Source organism: Nymphaea colorata, chromosome 3 (assembly GCF_008831285.2).
Source record: "Nymphaea colorata isolate Beijing-Zhang1983 chromosome 3, ASM883128v2, whole genome shotgun sequence".
NCBI lineage: Eukaryota > Viridiplantae > Streptophyta > Magnoliopsida > Nymphaeales > Nymphaeaceae > Nymphaea > Nymphaea colorata.
The window spans coordinates 4,956,617-4,977,256 of record NC_045140.1 but is presented as its reverse complement, the minus strand read 5'-3'; the positions used below and the strand labels follow the sequence as shown (position 1 = coordinate 4,977,256).

The following is a 20,640-nucleotide window of genomic DNA, read 5'->3' as shown; positions in this document are numbered from 1 at the left end:
TTGACACAACACCTCATACATGAGAAATGTAAAAACGGAAAGGAGATAAGTGATAGGATCAGAAATTTTTGTCAAAGTTGCCTTCTATTTGTTCTATTCTGGTCGTATTAAAAATATAGTGCACATATGTTTAAACATATGACTCCTGAAATTTCACAAGTTGTTGCAGTTCATTATCACAGTGTCAAAAGGCTGACAGATTACAGTAGCTTGTGATTCTTAAATACCTCCGCTGCATGCCGAGAGCACTTGAACCTGTGCTAGATCACACTCAAGGATCTGAACACCTCTGACCAACAACTGTATCAGTGAGTGATACATAGTTCATGCTTTGAAAGCATCTATCAGGCATCGCAGAAGTGCCAACGTTAAACAACTGAAATGAGCACCACAGCTTAATTTTTAGGAAAAAATTCACTGAAAAGACCTTTTTTAGTATAATGTGAAGCATCATAGTCTACTTCATTAGCATCATAGAAAATTCAGTAAAGGAACAAGATTCTAGGCTATGTCACATATATACTCTTGAAAGGATACCACATCCATGAAAACAAGGTTCCAAACAAGTGTAGGCACAGGGCATGATATGGACATGGCAGACCTTTTCCAGGCATATTTGGCTACTTTTGTTTATGAATATAAACAATGATTCCGTATGATTATATGTGTTTGCATAAAAAGGAGAAAGCAACCTCTCTTTCTTTGTCATAAAAGTCCTTGTGTCAGTCCCTTTCTTGTGCGAAAAGGAGACGGTGCCTCAAGGGGCATAGCGTAGCTGGTTGAGCTAGGGGCCTGTACTAAGGCAGGTCTCTAGTTCGATTCCCGTGGGCGTTATGTTCTTATGTCTTAAGGCGGTAGGGCGCGGCATCTAAGCTGAAGGGTGCACCGTTGCTATCGCTGACACCGACGCAGCTCAGGACCCCGGAGGCAGGGGGAATGGGGGGGCCTTCGGGCCTTTTTCGGGCGGTGGGATTAATACCCCTTGCTCACCCGAAAGGAGACGGCCATATTTAGGACCTACTGTCAGTCCCTTTCTTGCATGAAAAGGAGACAGCCCTTTATGGATGATTGTGTCGGTCCTTTTCTAAAACGACCACTCACTCATTTAACTTATTGGTCCACACTCTTAAAAAAATTGGACTAAAATAGCCTTCCTATAAACCTTTATTTAGAGCAATACTAATAGTCTAATAGAAGTCAAAGAAAAAAAAATTATGCAAAAATATATTTATGTATATAAAATAACAGTATATAAATATTCTCTCGCTGCACCCCATCACCCAAGTTTTTTGAGATGTGCTGCACTGGCAACCCCATCTCACACCCATGTGACATAGCAGGTAACTCAGGAAGGGGGTCCTATGTCTTTCTTGCACAGATAAACTTGTGTTGTTCTAAACAGAATTAAGCATCCCAATTCTTTGGGGCCCATGCCAAATGTACCCTTACCTTTTTATCCACATACAACTATAAGCCACTTCCTTACTGTTCCTAAAAACAACCCTTCCTTTACCATTCCCAAAGACCATTATTAGTATACTGACAGGTTATTCCTAGCTGAAACATAGCCATAGTAAAGGCAAACAACAATGATAAACCTATCATATTAAAAAAAATCAAGGCTTTTTAACTGAACCATACATAAGATATAAAATTTAAAAACTTTTACATTAGCGCAAGATGAAGGTTTATGTGGTCCTAGGTTTGTTCCAAGTCATCAAGGCTTATTCAATTATTCCTAAATTTATCAGGTTACAAAATCAGTTGCCAAGTATTCATCAACCTCTGGAATGGTACCTAAAGAGGCACGTTGGATGAGTTAATAAAAAGGCACTGGAGAGAAGTATCTTCATTTATAATAATAAGGCAGGCTGTAGTCAGAAAAAAACTTCTATTAAATAATTTACTACAGCCAGATCATCACCTAATTCAAAGAGGTTTACAATGCGCAACGAACATAGTGTTAATGATTCATTCGATTGTTTTTCCTGGGAAGCAACTTTGCACTAGAAAATTTTGATATACACAGCTGGATGCTTAACTTTGTGTGAAACATCCATGTGTGTGAAATGCTTTTGTTGCATCACTTTGATTTCTAAAACACAAAGAACATTAACTACTAATCCAAATGATGGAAAAATTGCAAATTAAGGTAGAAAACAGCAGCCAAACCTTCTGTGGAACTTCGAATATGAACAATTCATTCCAGCGAACAACATATTCAGATGTTTTATCTGGGCCTGTAACTACCGGTCTAATGCACCGTGTTCTCGCACTCTGAGGGAAAAGCTTTTGCTGATCTGATGTTTGATTAGAAGGAACCAATCGTAAAGCACAGAAAAAATCATGTTGGTTACCATCATCATTGACTGTCAGGCCCTGCAAATAAAAATGCTTTTCAATCATCAATATGTTGACTTTGATAATCCTGGGAAGTAAAACAGTAATAAATATACTATACCCTAGACTCAAACACATGAACAGCAACAAAACGGTGGAACTCGTGCACCCCAATGGCCACATTGAATCTATCAGAAAAGCTAGGCGGAGGAAACCATGCTAAGGTGCTTTCACCAGTTCTGATCAATTTACAGTTTTCTGAATTGTCACCCCAAATTTTCAAATAAATATCAGATCCCAGCTTGTTCTCTACAACAACATTATGAGGATCAGTTTCCTCTAGTGCAGAATTTGTTGCATCATCGGAATCCATCAAAGACCTATCTTTCTGGAACAATCAAAAGAATCAGCATCAGCCACGAGCAAAAATCAGTCCTCAACAAGAAACCCAGGAAAAACAGAAAAGAAATTCACACCAACGAAAAAAGTACCAAAAACAAATAAGGAAAAAATAAACAGTCCTCAACAAGTAAACCAGAAGAGCGAGGCAAGAAATCTGGATAAATTATGAAGAGCAAGTTTGATACTAAAATTCGTAGAATTAAACGATAAGATTAACATTACGACCATGCCATCCTCTAAAATTTTCTTCCTGAACAGAGTTTGGTTTCTCCAAGAGATAAAAAGTCCAACAAAGGCTTCAATATTTGCAGCAGAGATATTAACATTCATAGTGCTGGTTGCCGCAACACGGACCCGCTTCCCAATGTTGTTGGACAAATGCAGGTTGGCTTTGTATGACTCGTACCTACAAGAAAAAGAACAGTAAAATTAATTTTACAAAGAGCCAGTTAACTATTTAGAGGCTCGCCATTGGGTGAGCTACATAAAAAGGAAAAAAGAAAAGCAGCAAGTGGTGCTACTATGAAGAATGTGTGCACAGAGACAGACCTGTGCACAAAGCACATTACAAACTTAAAGAAAGAAGGTAAAAAGTGTTCATATGATCAAAATCTTGTACTTGAATATCCCATCAAAAGGCTCTATAAGAGGCTCCCACGCTTCAAGCTGTGCATTGAATGTTGATGCAGCAATAGAACATATCAGAACTGCACTCATTGCCTCAGGCCGACCATGTGTTGCAAGATTTAAGTTGGTTATCGTCGTATCAAAGACAGGTGTCATCTGAAAAGCACAACTTAAACATAAGGTAGAGACTCCACCAACTGAAAAACTTCCAAAACAAGACATACCATCCCACAGGAGTCATCAAGAATGGTAAGAGAGAAGCATTTGAGCTTCAGTTCACCACTTATATTCTCATTTGCTTTAGGCCTTACAGAATCGCCTATGCAATAAGCCAGACGGTTGGACGGTTTTGTCTGATCAGACCGTGCAAGAAAGGTATTTGCCTAAAAAAAAATGAACACATCTCTAATTAAAAAATGGAATGAGGTATGAGATTATCGATTGGAAGAGCAAATAAAATCACTGACAGAAATTGTTTACAGACAAAAAAAACTCATCGCCGACAACAACATAGAGAAAAGGCACATGCGGAATTATATGCCTCCCGAGTAAGAATCTCAGTAAGACCTTCAGAAGAGTAGAAAATTTGAGTAATATTTTGCAACTCCCACTTTCTTTTGCAGTAGCTGGTTCGAATTAGGAACTGATATCAATTCAAGACTGAAAAAAAAAGTAAACAGGCTGCTATGTAAAATAAGGTGGCCAACCTGATTATCAACTCTCCAAATGCTCCAGCTCTGAGAAGCCTTAGAGCTAACAAAGCATGATACAGGCTTATCTAAAATTGTTGCCTGATTAACGAGATCAATCCGCAAACAGCAGATGCATTCCAATGAGGGACACTGATCCACTCTTGACACTACACAGCCTAATGAAGCATAACCAGGAGGAGCAACTGGGAACCAAAAGAAAGCCTCTTCAATCCCTTTTCCTGATATATGAGCGACCTTTGTAAACTGTAGAGGCTTTGCAGATATTCCTGAATTATCACTCCTAAACACCAAGCCAAGTGCTGGTGGTTCAAAGCTGACAACAAGTTAATAAATAAGTAAGCAAAACTGACCACATTGCAAAAAAATAAAATTGAACCAGAGCAGTACTGACGAACCCTTCTGCAATGCAGTCACCAAGTATGGAAAAACCAGGACGGGCAACTGCTCTCCATATTGAAACTGGCCTTCTCACTTCAGAACCCCTATCCCACCAAATCCTTTCAAAATTTGGAGTAGACATGTAATAACCATTAAACTTTGATATTGATCGTAAAACATCTGAGCTGCTGGAATTGGAACTAGGAGTCCTATCATTTGGACTTTTACCATCATCAATAGATGGATCAACTGGCAAATCGTTCATGTAAGGGATAGGCTTGTTCATATTTCTTCTGAGAATCTCATGAAAATCAAAGATTAAACATTTTGAAGGGTATTCAACTGTAGAATGTGCATAGAAGGAGCCCACTACATTTTCAATTAGCCATATGCTGAAGCCCGTAAGAAATCTGCAAAAGAGAGGAAGGAAAAGAACCTATCACCAACTGTTGCTAATGATCTGCAGCTACATGAAGGAGATGATGAAATAGACAAATTACACAAAACAGGAAGGCACCTTGGGTTTGGAGATAGATAAAGAACGCAATCCAGAAAAGCCGCAGAAGTCACTAGGTCAGCCCGTATACAATATACAATATGATTTGGTGGAGGTTTGCTTCCAATATGAGCTACGCATCCCATTGCCTTGTATCCAGTTGGGGGAATTGGCATCCATAATGAGCAACCATGTTCATCATCAGAGTAACTATTACTGTCTTCTACTCCACAAATGCTGGATAATGACCCAACAAAGTTGAAGCCAGCAGCCTTCTGTACACGCCCATAGGTATTACTAACTGCCATAACTGCTTGAGATGGAGGAACTGGCCTGCAAACGTAGAGAAATATATAAATCTTAGCGAACAGTATACATCCGTGGAAACCATACAGATCAGTACTGTTACATACAAGGTTTTAGTTTATAAATCATTTATTGCTATGTAAAAATCATTCCCGCAAGTCCAAACTCCTTATACAACACTTTCTAAAGGAACATCCAAACCATAGCAAAAGTCCATGCTAAAACTCAACAAATACCTAACCAGAGAGAATCTAGCACACATATGCTTAAGTGCCCACCTATAGTAAAAATCCAAACTACATATAGCTGCTTTCTAAGAATTTCAAGAAACATATTTCTAGATGAGATAAAGAACAGCAATGTCCTTTCTCTTTTAGTACATTAAACTGCATTAAACTAATAAAAAAATAATGCTTACTTACCAGACCCGGTTCCTGTGATCACCTTAAGTACTGGGGCTGGTGAACCCCAACCTTATCGATTAATGAAGTTGTTTGAGGACTAACCCTAAGTCTGTGAGGGATTAGTAGCATGCGTGAGTTTTGGCTTTCTTATCTTTTGGTAGACAGAGCTATCACATACACATGCAGTTTGAAACATAGTCGCAAATATCATTAATGTGCTTTAAATGGTGAGGTTTTTGTCATGTATTTCTCAACAATACTGAAAATTTCAAGAAACATTCGACAATTTATTAGAAGTTGAAAAATCCTAAAAATTAAAAAAAAAAGTAAAATAAATGAAGAACTACCAAGAGAACATAAAAAATAACTAGATAAAATGATAAAAATGATGCTTTAGTAATGACAGAAATGAAGACAAATAACTTCTTAAGTTTTAAACCTTACAGCAAAAATAATGTAAAAATGATGAAAAAAAGTGTGAAAAAAACATGAAAAAGATGTCAAAAGTTCATTTTGGAATTTTAAAAAAAAAAACACACAAAAAAACTTCATTCTCATTGTTTTTAATATTTTTGTCTTTTGCAAAAAAGGCAAGCTTTTTGCAACTATGGTACTTTGAAAGAATCAAATTAATATGCTCATATTTCACATACCCAACTAACCGATTTCCCATTTTAACTTTAATTCATAAACTATGTTAAGGAATGAAGCTGTGAAAAATATCCATGAACATGCTGTCAGATAGAACAGAGTTGATACTTTCAAAATTCACATACCCAAAGGTGACACAATCACCTAAAATTGCATAATTTGAAGGTGGCTGAGGTCTCCAAATGCAAAGATTTGATCCGGAACTATTTCCTACAAAAGGGCAGAATTAACCACTCAAACACTGCAAAATGTTACATGCCAGTACACCTAAAAGGAATGGTTTTATTTCATTAAAGGACATCACAAGCATTTAATATGATCAGAGAAGCAAGTGAACCTTTTTCAGATGCCCAAATTTGTTTGAAATTCGTGCATGGCGATAAAAAATTTTCATTCCCAATCTGAAGTGCAGCAAAAGCTTCATTTTCCAGGTGAAGAACCAAGGAAATAACACTTAAAGGCAAATGAATACATATATCAGTGCATTGCACAGATATATTTGTCTTCTCATTGACTGAAGTGTACCCTCCTGATATATCAATTGGATCAAGGACAACAAGACCTGAACCTGCTTCAATGCTGAGATCCTTCACAAGAGCCCTTACCCAAGTATCTTTTTCTTTGGAAGCAAACCTACAATTTGGAAAAAGTACCATGAGAAAATGGTTGGCACAACAATATACAAGCCAGAAGACACAGAATCAAATATTGCATGACATAGAAGCATGTATGAACGTGTTGCAAGATCTGTAATTGTTTTTTCCCAGACAAACCTAAGACAGTCAACATAAAAAACACAACCATTTTTCTGTTTTCTCTAAACTGGTCTTCACTAGGAGTCAAGTTCAAGTAAGATGAAATTTGCTTGTTTTGTGCTCAAGTAAGCACGTCTAAGACACACACATACACAGAAAATCTTTCCTGCATTTGTCACAAGAAGCACTATGCTTGTGCTGGTTGCATTCCTTGGCTCTTTAAGGTCTCCATTTCAAATGTTATTGCTGGCACCAACAATCGAATATATATATACATATATATATATATATATATATATATATATATATATATCCTTTTTTCATACTCAGCTTGGCTAAATTCCAGCCACATGCTTTCAGCTCGGCTTAGCTGGCCAAGCTGAGCTCTTTCAAACTCTCAAGCAAATTCTAGTTGGTGAACTCCAGCTCAACTCAAGTAGCTAGATCTTTAAGGGTCCAGCCAAGCTCAAGCTGTTTCAACATGGCTGGAATGTGGCTCATGCACACCCCTGCACATAAAACTTTCACATATGTACCAGACGACTTCACATATGTACAAGCTGACTGCTTCTGTTTCTTAATAAAGAAGCAAGTAGATAATTTTTTTGAACACATACAAGAAACAAAACAAAAAACTTGCTTAAACATTACAAAATAAAAAAAATAAAACTTTTTCAATGTCACAAGAAAATGTTGGGAATTTCTTGGAACAGTATTGCATTATCTTCATTTTCAGCTATATTCTGTAAATATTATTGTCTGCCTTCAAAATGGCAATAGTGTTGCAAATAGTTGATTATGACTTCAATCTTCGTGTTCTTCTCATTAAGAGAACTGCTTAATGTGACTCAGACCACCAATGACAAATGTTACCAAGCATCTTACAGCCCTATATGGAAAGCAGCAGATAGGACACCCAATATGGATCCTATTATATCAGAATAAGGTAGATGGGTACTTACATAAAATTGATATCCATTTTTGCACGAAGAAACTTTTCACATTGCAAGGAGTCATTCATGGAGATATTTGTGGTATCATAGAAAGTGAACTCTGGTGATACAACCTGCAGAGATCAGCATCAAAAGTCAAAAGTTTATACTAGCAGGAAGACAATAAAAGTAAATATCTCATTACTACGTCAAAAAATTGTCACAAATAGTATTTTTCTTTTCAAAAACACATCAAAACAATTTTTTGTACAGTGAGTACTAATGGCATTTTTTTGTACAGTGAGTACTCATTTTTGTGCAAATGTCAAGACATTGTTTGATAGAAAGGTTATGGAAAGGTCAGGACTGTTTTGAAAGGTTCTCCGTTAGGACCCTTGGGGACTATTTTAAGAGTTTAACATTGTGAATTTTGATCATGTTTTGTTAAGAAAATTAGTAGAAAACTCAAATTTTGTATTAATATTTTATGCTTTTAAATTTTTTAATTCCCAAGAATTTCGGTAGGAAAACAAACTCCAGGATTAACACCAAACTAAATTTTAAAGTTATAGTTGTAATTTGGCATGCATCCTCCCATACTCACTGCACTTACATGAAAAAGGGATATCAGACAGATTGAAACAACTAGACTAAGATAACTCCATCATTTATATGTATTGGAATAGGGGCCAGAGTGTTTAATGAAGATGCTTAGTTGAATCAACTAGACAATAGCAACCGTAAAGAAAATGAAAACGCATGAAGCAGACAGAATGCTGTAGGCAGAATTACACAGGCACAAAGGGCAGCAATGCAAAGATAACACTTTAGACGAAGACTGTCTTATGTCATTTCTATTGTTGTTGACCAATGGTTAGCAACACAAAGACTTGTGCCTCTTTGTTTACCTCACTATGTAGGCCGACTTTTTCTCCTTTTTGACAGATTTATCCCCACCTTTTATTGATTGGTAAACATACCAAATAGCCCCAAGTGGTAACCCAGCTGGTAAGGCTCGAAGAAGAGTCGTCACTCTACACTCGTAGGTTGATATGTGCTTAAGCAGAAATTATCTTGTTATAACTGTGAATTTTGTCCAATTTTATCATCTTCATCTTGTGAATCTATACATAATCCATTCCATCGACTGTCAATCACAGTTTCTTTCAAACAGAACGGTTTCATTTCAGTGCCTTTCGAAAGAAAAGGTCATTAGCTTTACCAGAACAACATTGTTGCATTCCACATCAGTATTAGATCAAATCAGGCAGTTTCGTTGTCATACAACAAGTATATAGGAAAGCATCTGTGCTGTATACCAGTAACAACCCTGTCCATAGTTGTTAGTGATACTTGCAAAACAACCTACATGATCAGGACTCTCCATAAGCCTAAACAGCGCCTTCTTATCAAGGAACATGAAAATAACGATACTTAATTGTAAATATATACAAGGATGGGATTTAAAGATGATATTCTCTTAACTAAGTCCAGCCTTCAGCAGATAGAAAGTCAAATCTTTTGAGAGAAAATTAATCAACATAAAAGAAATTTTACATAAAAAAAGGATAACACTAATTATTTTATGGTATCACATTTTCCATATATGTAAAAATTGTAGCTACCAGCCTCATCATCATCTGCCTAAGAAAAAAAAGAGAGAGAGAGAGAACGTGAACTTTATGGTCATTCAGAGTATCCAATTATTGAATATTAATATGCAGCCAAATAGAAGTTGAATGCTCCCACTACCAGCAACTACATTGTACCTGTGCCTCAAAAGTAAAACAATTAACAAGACTTGAATTATTTGGAGCGTCAACAGCAGAAGTTGTGGCCTTCACAATATCATCAATGTGTAAATGTTGCAATGAGCTCTCATCAGGTCCATCAAGATACGTAACATGAACTCCATCCTCTTCATAAACAGTATAACTACTATCATTGTTTAAGTATGTGCCTTTAAGAAGTAAGGCCCCGTTCTGGAGGAGGCAAAAGAACACAGCATTATTTAACGAACATTTCATGACGCATACAAACTTTTCAAGTAAACAGTAAATTTCATTTTGGTATGTGATTGTTATAAGTTAGACCATAATAAAAGTGAAGGAGAGTAGACAAAAATAACAGAAAAAGCTAAAAAAAGTATTGCAGACATGAAATTTACTTTTAGAAAATTTATTGCAAATATGAAAATTATTTGAGAAAATTCAACTTCGCAGCTAAGAAAGGCAACCGACAGTCAGTTCATCACCAAGAGAAAGAAAAATGTGAACTTGAAGCATAACAAAATCCAAGCATACATACATCTTGCAACATTGTTCTTTGCAACCCAGATTTGTCGTAACATAACTGAGGTTTTAGAAAGAAGTATAATTACCTCAAATTTTACTTTCTTAAAGCGCAACTTCTTCCCACGGCCAATTATGACAATAGGATGTGCAGTGACCATTGAATCGCCGTTTAAGTCAAATTCATCAGTTAAACAGATTGTTCCTCCGCACCCATCATAGACAAATTCATCAACATCAGAACCATCTGCAATCAGCTTTCGATGTGGAGATAAGTAGACAATATCCTCTGTTTGTTGATAGAGGGGGGTTGACAGTAAAATGTGACCACTTTGAGTTATAGGATCATTGTGTGAATGCATGATTTCATCCCTCCCAGTTATAGCACCCAAAGCAGGAACAAAGAATTCCCCAACTGCAAGAAGGAAGTCAAGCACAACAAGCACACGTGGCTGCTGGATACGGAAGACAAATGATTGGGAGCTTGACCGGAGCTTATAATCCATTAATAGCATGGTTAGATTTGGAGGGTCCTCATTAGCCACATATGCACATGCACTCTTGGAAGGATCGTCACAACTCAACGAAAAAGAATGAGCACATGACAAATCAGAATCCCTATATGGACGCTGTCTGAAGATATCAGACGATGATCCCAACATAAGACACATTTCTTGCTTTGCATCAGGACGGATATCCACTATAGAAAATTTTGGGATGGTAACATAGATATCAGTTTCCCAAAGTGATGTAGTGCGATAGGATACCCATAGTCCTTCAAGCTGTGAAAGAATCAAATTAGAACATAGAAGCAATAACAAAGTACATTTTAGAAGTACCCGAAAGCATCAAAGGTACATAAAATTAGAGAATGGATATGAAAACTAATTTGCAAAGGTAGCAACGCCAGAACCATATCTAAGAAACTTTCATGGCATAAAGGATTCAAAGCTTACACTGATATGTGCTAGAGGTGAACTCTTATCAAAACCATTATATAACTCCATCAAAGCATAACTAACTTCGACAGTCACCAGAGTCACGGTTCGAGATAAAAGGACTTGGCTATTAACATTGACCTTGTCTGCCAGCATGCGTATAGTTTCTTTAGGAACAGATGCTCTGCCACGGAAACTTGGAGGAAGTTTGGGTTCTTCTGATATGTTCATGTAAAAACAGTTTACAATAACATTGTACTCCTTGTCTGACATTATAGAGTGCAACAAACCAACCTGAGATAAAACCAAAGCCAAGATTACTGATTTGAGACAAAGATATACTATGCAACTTCTTTGCACTGGATTTTGTCATCCAAAGACAGAAAAGAGGTAACAACATAGTGACTCTGAAAGAAATCCTAGCAACTTTGTGCACTTTCAAAATTTTCCTGCTCCTGACAATGATACCATCTAAATAGGTAAAAAGCTTAAGTTAAATTGCCTTTTTTTCCTTTTAGTATTCATATAGAACAAGAATTTCATGTTGTAATTGCAATCAAATGCCATGCGTAGTGCAGCAGTAGAATGGACAATTAAGTAAAATAAAATAGTCCCCCCTCCCCACTTTTCCGGCCTTAAATTTTACGTTTTATGAACTTCACATCACAGGCATTAAACTTTTTCTATAAAGAAGTGGTATAGAAAGCAGTAGTATCAATGTAAATATCAAAATCAACAGAAAGAAAAAAGGCAAAATACAAAGCCTCCAGTAATTCATCAGCGTTCAAGCCTTCCAAGCAACTAACAGACAGACCCCTCTTGTCATCCAATGTCAAGAACCAGGATAAGCAGGAATCAGACGAAGGAAAAAAAAGAAAGAAGATCAGAGTTAGAGGAAAAATAGTAACAAGAGAAACAAAAGCAAGCATCAAGGACACTCATCCCTTTTCTCTATGAATCCTACCTTTTCTGATTTTTCACTTCAGAAACCCACATGTAATGTGGGGGAATGGACACGGAGTGCACAGTCAAAAAAGACAATAGAAAGAATGATCAAAATGACTGGATTCTTAAACACACTAAACTTCACCACAAGCTACCTAAACCACAATTCTAGATCCAATTTCTAAAAATATAAGTGGATTAGTGAAATTTGGTGATTGATTATCAAATATTAAACACAAAAATTAGGCCAAACTCCAAATAAAACTCCCATTGGAAATTTAAACTGTTACTGCTTGAACAAGAAAATTTGGAACAAGAGATGCTACAGATGGACTGGCCCAAAGGTTAACTACACTAAGATCTCTTCTTCCTCAACAAGAGTTTGCATGTTAAGAATCATGTATAAGTCTGTCTGTATTTGGATCTGGATCAGTTTGTATATCACTTCTGTCCAGTTGGGTACATACTCCAGAAAATACCCAATCTTCAATTAGGGTAATGGCCTTATATTACTAATGTGATTGCCAGCCATGTCTACTGATTGAGATACCTGGATATCAGCCATTTTCTCCTCCTTTCCAACTTTTTCTGCTGTGTATGGATGTTGGAGAATTTTTAATCCTATCACAGCAAAACTGATCCTCTGACTGAATGTTTACCAAAAAGACGTATTCCTGGAAATTTAATCATTCTTTCCGAATCTTGTTCCTCTTCTTTCCTGTGTCTTAATATTATTCTTGTGTTCATTCTTTCCCATGGATTTCTGCCCTCAATCTGTTTGCTCTCATTTCTCTATCACAGCCTTTCGTTCATATTTGACCTAATATCAACTTTTCTCAATTCCTCCATTTCTACTGAGAGAAATATATCCAAGTTGGGCATGTTCGACCTGTAAGCCCAACTTGAGGGGGAGTGTTGACGTCTTACGTATGTTTGGGTCCGGGTCTATACCCTATTCGACCCGCAGTTCATGTTGAGTTCTATTTAAGTAACCTTTGTAACCCTAATTGATTGCGTTAATGAAATTTGAGAGTGAGAGAGACCGGCAGCTGGTGGACGCCAGAATCGTCTCAAGGATCGTGGTTTTTTCCCTCGTGTTGAGGGTTTTCCACATCATATTTGTGCTCTTTGTGTGTTTTTACCGTTCAACAGAGTCCTTACCTTAAAACGTTAGGGATTTATCTGGCTTGTCATCATACTGTGAAGGCTCAGCCTTCTGTTGTTTATCTTTTTCAGATTTTGGCGGACCTGAAAAAGCAGGTTGATCAGATAGCTTAACTCACATCCTACTAAGGAGATTTTGAGTGTAGAGTCATGCCAGCACCTCATGTTTTGTTTCATTGATGTCTTGTTTTTGTTTAGACATAGATATTATGTTTTGTGGACATTTTTGTCATGGGTGTCATTTTGTATGAACTGATTTTGATTCAGAAATGAATTATTCACCCCACTGTTATTTGATACGCATAGCTCCATTTTGATTGTTTTGTCGTCTCACCTAGACATGTCATGTTGAAAAGAAAACAAATTGGGTGTCAAAAGTCGGGGTGTGACACTTTAAATGTTAGTTATTCGACACAAAATTAGACCATCAATCCAGAATACAAAGCAAAGTTCAAGCTCAAAGCAAAAGATTATTTTAGGAGCACCAAGAAGGCTAGAAAGACAATTTCAAATGGCCACAAGGAGTAGAACACAGAGATAATCAAGTGAAAGCCCCAAAGATGTGAAACTTTTTACTTGTAAGACAAAAAAAAACCTGCTCAAAGGATATAGCAGTTCCAACTTCCAAGTAAAGTGTCAAAAAGAATTACCTACAAAAATTATACTGGACAAGATGTCGAATGTTAGGGAAATGAGATCCAAATGAAAATCTTACCTTGAAATCTATAGACAATGTAGGAACCTTTCTAAAGACATCTCTTAAACTACGACGCACATGGATGTGAAGCCCTTGGCCCTCCTTTACCATGGGTCTCCCTAAGGTCCCTTCAATTCCAACAGCCATATTGATGCCTTGCACCTGCCATGCCAAGCCAACCAGTCAAAAAAGGCCAAGCACTTTGATATAGAACACAAAAGGATCAACTACATAAGAATAGAGGAACCAAACCAACCTCGGCATGAAGCACATCAAGATGCACAGCAGAAGGATCTCCATCTTTGCAGCCATGCCAACTAAAATTATTCCGCACTATTAGACGGCCAAGGTCAAGCTGCATAAAACTGAGGAGAAGTGACAGAACAAATGAGAACATATAAGCCCAAGGGAAGAAAATATATACCTAAACATATTAAACATCTACATTTGGCCTGAATTGGGCATGCCATGCTGCCAGATGTTCAGATGACAGAACAATGAAGGAAATACCCAATAACCTTTTCTCTCTGGAAACCAAAGCACTGCCAAGTTGTTCTGCCCCCTTAAAGGAGCATATTCATCCTTATTTTCAGTAAGGGATGAACTCTCCACAATGATCAGCTCTTGCGTAAAAGCAACCACATAGAGCAACCACCTTTCATTTTTTTCAAAAATGTCATGCACCATAAATCACATACTTATTATAAACCTTAGAGCAAGTTCCATCCTCAATAAGCTAAGAAATAAGAGAGAAAACAATAAAAAGCAGCTTACTCTTTGCTCCTTGAATTTCGAGGCACTATAATTATTGGAGTGTCCAATAATAAGTCCAGTTTCAAAGCAGTAGCTCCATCTATCTCATATTTTTGAATCAACCATTCAATTCCACGAACCTTATCCACAAGTTTAATTGCTTCTTCTGTCTGTGGTGTCGCTAGTTCCCAGAAATACGCCATAATCTGCATATCACTTCAAAAACTTAGGCAACAATATAGCTGAGAAAAAAACTTATTGAAGTTCCCAAATCTCATAGTAACAAAAAGATCCAACCTTAATGAACACGTTCAAGTTTCAACCAGTAAATGGAATGGAACATGTTCAACCAGTAACTGGAATAAAGAACCTTTCTCTCAACTATAAGACAATTGGATTGACTACATACTCCAATGGGTTTAACAAAGCCATAACCTATTTTCTACATATGCCTCTTACCAGATCATCCCTCAACATACAAAAAATTTAATTTTGCAAAAGGTTATTTAGCCAACTGACCTCCTGAACAAATCTGTAAAGAAAAACGATACGAACTGCAGAAAGTCGAACACTCAAGCTATAATCATATCCATCGTAGTCATCCTCCCCAATGTTGTAGGACTGGAACTTAAACTGAGAATAAGCCAGTGAAAATCCAGTTAGAGACCATGTTAACTGCAAGTTAAAGAATAAACTCACAAGCCAAATTGAACTGTAATTCAAAATAACAGCGTACTTCAGAACTGAATTAAATCAAATAAAAGCAAGGGCCTAAGGTTCCTTTTCAAGTATAGAATAGATCCTAGAAATGGAGAGTTGCTATGCACATAAATCAGAAGTGTAAGTGCAAAACTAGACAATAAATGAAAACTTACTGGTAGCAGAAACCACGGATACAATGACCAGAACTCACAGTTAATAGAAACAAATCAGTGTGCTTCATCACTTACTAAAAGAGCAACAGTTACATGACAAACTCAAGACACTACATGCAGATGAAACCTTAATGAGTAAGAAAACTAGCATGCACAAAAAGGTAAGTCAGTTTCATTTCCTAATGTTCTATTTGCTTTTCAATCCTTTTCATCCCAAGAATATGCTTGCATCAATGTATCAGTTTCACACGTTTGGGTAGAGAGGCCCATTTAAAATTTCTAAAAAAACCTGGCAGTGGGTGTAGAAGGGTATTATTGTGTGTATTCACTCATCAAATGAATAATTGCACTCATGAGTAAATACAGTACATTTATTTACATATATGCATACATATTGTGGCATATATAAGGAAAAAATATTACAAATAGGGTTACTGCATTTTTTGTCCTACAAATTTTTTTAGTTTTCTATCTTCTTGTTTTCTAGTCATTATCAAAACACTATAAGTAGCTGTTGCATCAGGGCAACCCCCAGTGTCCAGTGTTCCATCCAATGGGACTGGCCCAACAGCTGGTCCTCTTCAATTGCATAGTTCGTGTAAGGGTGGCTCTAGCCATTGTAAATTTGCTTCTCAAAGCATGTTTCAAGAAGGAAGTTAGTTTTTCTTTTTAATCGTTGTGCCCAAGTGCACTTTGTGCTACCGTGAGCAAGTGTAATGTTGTGTTTTGCAATTGTTGATGGGTTTGGTTGTTTCGGGTCTGGGTTCTGTTTATACCCATGTAATCCCTCTTTTCAGTGTGAATGAAATTCTAAGAGAGAGTGTCTAGCTGCTAGTGGGCACTAGTCCTCCTCACCCGTGGTTTTTTCCCTCTTGTTGAGGGGTTTTCCACATTACATCGTGTTCTTCTCTTCGTTTCTACATGGTATCAGAGCCGAATTTCTGGAAAATTTTTAGTCTGCCGTGAAGTTCAGGCCCCCTTGCTCGCCCAACGCTGCCTGCTCTCCATCGCCTAACGCTCTCCATCGTCGGATATTTCCTGTCCTGCCGAACGTTTTCAGTGCTCTCCTCAACGTCTCTCTGCCTCCCTGCAGCTTCCTCTGGCCGTCGCCTCTCTTCTGCCGCCGTGGAGTTCCGGTGGAGGCTGTCGTTTGTTTGTCGGTTGTCGCTGTTCTCTCTCCTCTCGTCTGTTGCCATGGTGTCGCCCAGCGCCCGCCGTCACCCAGCTTCTGCCATCGCCTGAGGTGCATTGTTCTCGCTTTCTTTTGTGGTTGAAGATTCTATTCTACCGCCGGTCTCTCCCTATCGTTGTTCCTCGTGTGCGGCAGCTTCCTCTGACTCTGTCGTGAGGTTCGTGCCTCCCAACCGTGGACCATGAACCCTGTGCCACCCGTTCTGGTCAGCGATGTCGTGAAGTTCCAACGTCGTTTGACACCTTTTCTTCTTTCCTCTGGCTGGCGTCCAGTTTTGCCCGATCCAAGGTGTCCACTGTCGTCGTTCGTGGGAGTGCTCCGCCTGCTCCACAGTCGTCGTTCGCTGCAGGGGTCTGACGAGTGGAGCTTCATCGTTCCTCATCATTGTGGTTGTGCCCGACGGAGTCTGTTGCAGTCGATGCCCTTCTCCCTGCCGCTACCCTGTTTTTGTTGTTGCGGCTATCGTCTGGTCCAGCAAGTGCCCTACTCTGATCGACGACAGCATCTTCCACGGCTTCCGCCTGCTGCCAACACCTGTGTTACTGTGTCGCCTCCCTGTCCTTGTTTCAACAGTGACTGGCCACCGTCCGTCTGATCAGCATTGCCTCTCCTTTCTGGTCGTGATTGGCTGTGGAGCTCTGTTGTGCATCACTCGTCTCTGCCGCTGCTTCTCTCTGTTGTCGACTGAGTGGCTGCCGCAGCTGTTGTCGTTGGAGCTGCATCGCCAATGCTGCTGCTCGCCTGACGTGAGTGGAGTTCCGCCGCTGACTGCACCTGTGCTGCTGCAATGTGCAAGTCGTTTGCTCCATTGTGCAGTGTTGTCACTGCCTCTTCTCATCCACCGTTGCACCTGTTCAGCTGCTCTTATTGCTACTTTGGTGAACCTCTATGATGGCGGATTTTTATATGGAAGAGTGGATTATCGACAGTGGTGCCACCCACCACATGACTGGCGATCCTAAGGTCTTTCATGGGTATAAGCTTTCGTCGGGAAAAGAACGTGTGTCTCTTGCCGATGGTTCCTCTATTTTTGTGGCTGGAAAAGGGAGTCTCTCACTTTTGAACAAGTTCTTAATTAACAATGCTCTACATCTTCCCTTGAACCTCTTATCGGTTAGCAAGATCACAAAAGAGTTGAACTGCGAACTTATTTTTTCTGTTGATCGTTGTGTTCTGCATGACTTGCTGACAGGGAAGAGGATTGGGATTGGTTTGGTTTCTGAGGGGCTATATCGTTTACCAATGTGTGGTGCTACAGCTCTCATGATGGCTGCTAGCAAAACAAAGAAGAGTAGAGAGGACTCCCTTCAGTTGATTCTACGTTGCGTGAGCGCCTTGGACACCTTCCTTTTGGAATTCTTAGACAGTTGTTTCCTGATTTATGTTCCAGTTTAGATATGACTATGGTGTCTTGTGAAGTCTGTCACCTGGCTAAACATGTTAGGGCTTCATACCATGTTTCTATCCATCGTTCTAATGAGGTGTTTGTCGTGATTCATTCTGATGTGTGGGGGTCTTCGGGAATTCCTTCTTGTCATGGTTTTCAGTATTTTATCACCTTTATAGATGATTGTTCTCGTAACACCTTTGTTTACTTGATGAAAAACCATAGTGAAGTACCTAATGTCAGAGAGACTTTGTGTAAGGAAAAGTTGTTTGTCAATGCCAAGAAATGCAATTTCCTCACTTCGAACCTGGTCTTCTTGGGGATTATTGGTTCATCAGAAGGAGTACAAGCCGACCCATCTAAAGTGCAAGTTGTCGTGGATTGGCCAACACCGAAAACAATAGGCGATGTCAGAAGTTTTCATGGTCTAGCCACTTTCTACCGCAGATTCATCTGAAACTTCAGCATGATCATGGCTCCTATCACAGAGTGTCTAAGGGTGAAACTTTTAGGTGGACCCCAGCAACTGAGGATGCCTTTTCCACTATCAAGGACTGTATGACTCATGCCCCAGTTCTGGCTTTACCCGACTTCACTAGAGTATTTGAGGTAGAATGTAATGCTTCCAAAGTTGGAATTGGAGTCGTGCTTAGTCAAAACAAGAGGTCTGTCACTTTCTTTAGTGAGAAGCTAAACGGAGCAAAATGTCAGTACTCTATCTATGACTTAGAATTCTATTCTGTTGTGTGGGCGCATCGGTATTGGAGGCACTATTTAATCTACAAAGAATTTGTTCTGTGTACAGATCATGAGGCACTTAAGTATCTCCACAGCCAAAAGGAAATGAGTGCTTGCCATGTCAAGTGGGTCAATTTCTTGCAAGAATATACTTTCTCTATTCGTCATCAATCAAGAAAGCTCAAAAGAGTTGCAGACGCCCTCAATAGAAAGAACACCCTCCTAATGTCCATGTCCGTGGAGGTACTTGGATTTGAAAGTTGTAAGGATATTATGCTGACCCGGATTTCAGCCACATTTGGGTTGAGTGCTCTTCTGCATCTCAACAGCTGGCCTCCAAATTTTCCATTCATAATGGCTACCTTTTCTGCGAAAATAAGTTGTGTATGCCTCAATGCTCATTACGACTACAGCTTATAGCAAAGCTCGATGGTGACAGAATGTCGAGACATTTAGGGCAGGACAAGACATACTCCTTGGTGGATGAACGCTATTATTGGCCCAAGATGAGGAAGGATGTTAAGTTTATGCAATGTTGTCATACTTACCAAATTCCAAAGGAGCATAGTCAAAATAGTGGGTTGTATACTCCTCTACCTATTCCAAGCAGGCCTGGGAGCATGTTTCTATGGATTTCATTGTTGGATTTCCCAAGACTATTCATGGAGTAGATACAATCACGGTGGTTGTAGACAAATTCTCAAAAATGGCTGTTTCCATTCCTTGCAAGCGGATGACAGATGCATCATTGGTTGCCTCTTACTATTTCAAAGATGTGGCACGGTTTCATGGACTTCCTCGTTCAATACATCAGATCGAGATACGAGGTTTTTGAGTCACTTTAGGCGCTCACTATGGTCTCTACTAAATACTAAACTTCAGTTCACTAGTGCTTATTATCCTCAGACTGATAGTCAAACCGAGGTAGTCAATAGAATTCTAGAAAACTTACTTAGGTGTCTTGTAGGAGAGAACACAAAAACTTGGGACTTCTGCTACCACAAGCTGAGTTTGCATATAACAACTCAGTCAACCGTTCCACTGGGAGGACTCCTTTTCAAGTGGTATATAGTCAGTCCCCGAACCATGTTGTCGATTTATTCCCAGTACCAGGAGCTGGAGAACACACTCTGGTAGCGCTTGATGCTATTGAGTATATATGTGATGTCCATAGTCAAGTGAAACAGAAGCTTCAAGAGAGTTACGAAACTTATAAGTCCCTTGTTGATCGGAGTCATCGGGATGTCAACTTTGAAGTAGGACAACAAGTCTAGGTCTACCTGCGACCTGAGGTATGTCCTGTCGGTACCTATAGTAAGTTGAGTCCTAGGAAATACGGCCCTTTCTGCATCCGTCGTCGTCTAGGAACAAATGCTTATCTCCTTGAGCTTCCCGAGGATTGGCAAATTTCGCCGATCTTTAATGTTTTTTATTTGTTTCCCTACTCTTGTGACAATGATTCATCGGAAACGATTTCTCTCCAACCAGGGGAGAATGATGCAAAGCAGGACTAGACCCGTCACTCTCCCGGTTCCAGTTCCTCGCCTCAGGTCTCACCTTCATGTTTCAGTGCAGATCATGAGTCTTCAGCCGTGGAATCCCCTGTGGATCTGGAGCATAGTCGAGATCAGGTGCCTCTGCATAGATACTCGAGGC

The 20,640-nt window shown here is 38.9% G+C and overlaps 1 protein-coding gene across 7 annotated transcripts in view; it reads right to left on the bottom strand.

Annotated features, from left to right (window-relative positions):
* LOC116250249 (uncharacterized) overlaps nt 1-20,640 on the bottom strand; it is a 100,092-nt gene that overhangs the window by 27,170 nt on the left and 52,282 nt on the right. For all 7 annotated transcript variants that reach the window (XM_031623829.2, XM_031623830.2, XM_031623833.2 and 4 more), the window contains 18 exons: nt 15,312-15,425; nt 14,814-14,998; nt 14,296-14,404; nt 14,058-14,201; nt 11,252-11,527; nt 10,385-11,077; nt 9,774-9,986; nt 8,035-8,138; nt 6,655-6,950; nt 6,443-6,527; nt 4,978-5,289; nt 4,478-4,870; nt 4,077-4,395; nt 3,594-3,752; nt 3,362-3,525; nt 2,968-3,148; nt 2,462-2,728; nt 2,173-2,379 (listed from right to left, as the gene is read on the bottom strand). In XM_031623829.2, the coding sequence (XP_031479689.1) occupies nt 2,173-2,379; nt 2,462-2,728; nt 2,968-3,148; nt 3,362-3,525; nt 3,594-3,752; nt 4,077-4,395; nt 4,478-4,870; nt 4,978-5,289; nt 6,443-6,527; nt 6,655-6,950; nt 8,035-8,138; nt 9,774-9,986; nt 10,385-11,077; nt 11,252-11,527; nt 14,058-14,201; nt 14,296-14,404; nt 14,814-14,998; nt 15,312-15,425 (4,221 nt within the window). The remainder of the gene's footprint in view (nt 1-2,172; nt 2,380-2,461; nt 2,729-2,967; nt 3,149-3,361; nt 3,526-3,593; nt 3,753-4,076; nt 4,396-4,477; nt 4,871-4,977; nt 5,290-6,442; nt 6,528-6,654; nt 6,951-8,034; nt 8,139-9,773; nt 9,987-10,384; nt 11,078-11,251; nt 11,528-14,057; nt 14,202-14,295; nt 14,405-14,813; nt 14,999-15,311; nt 15,426-20,640) is intronic.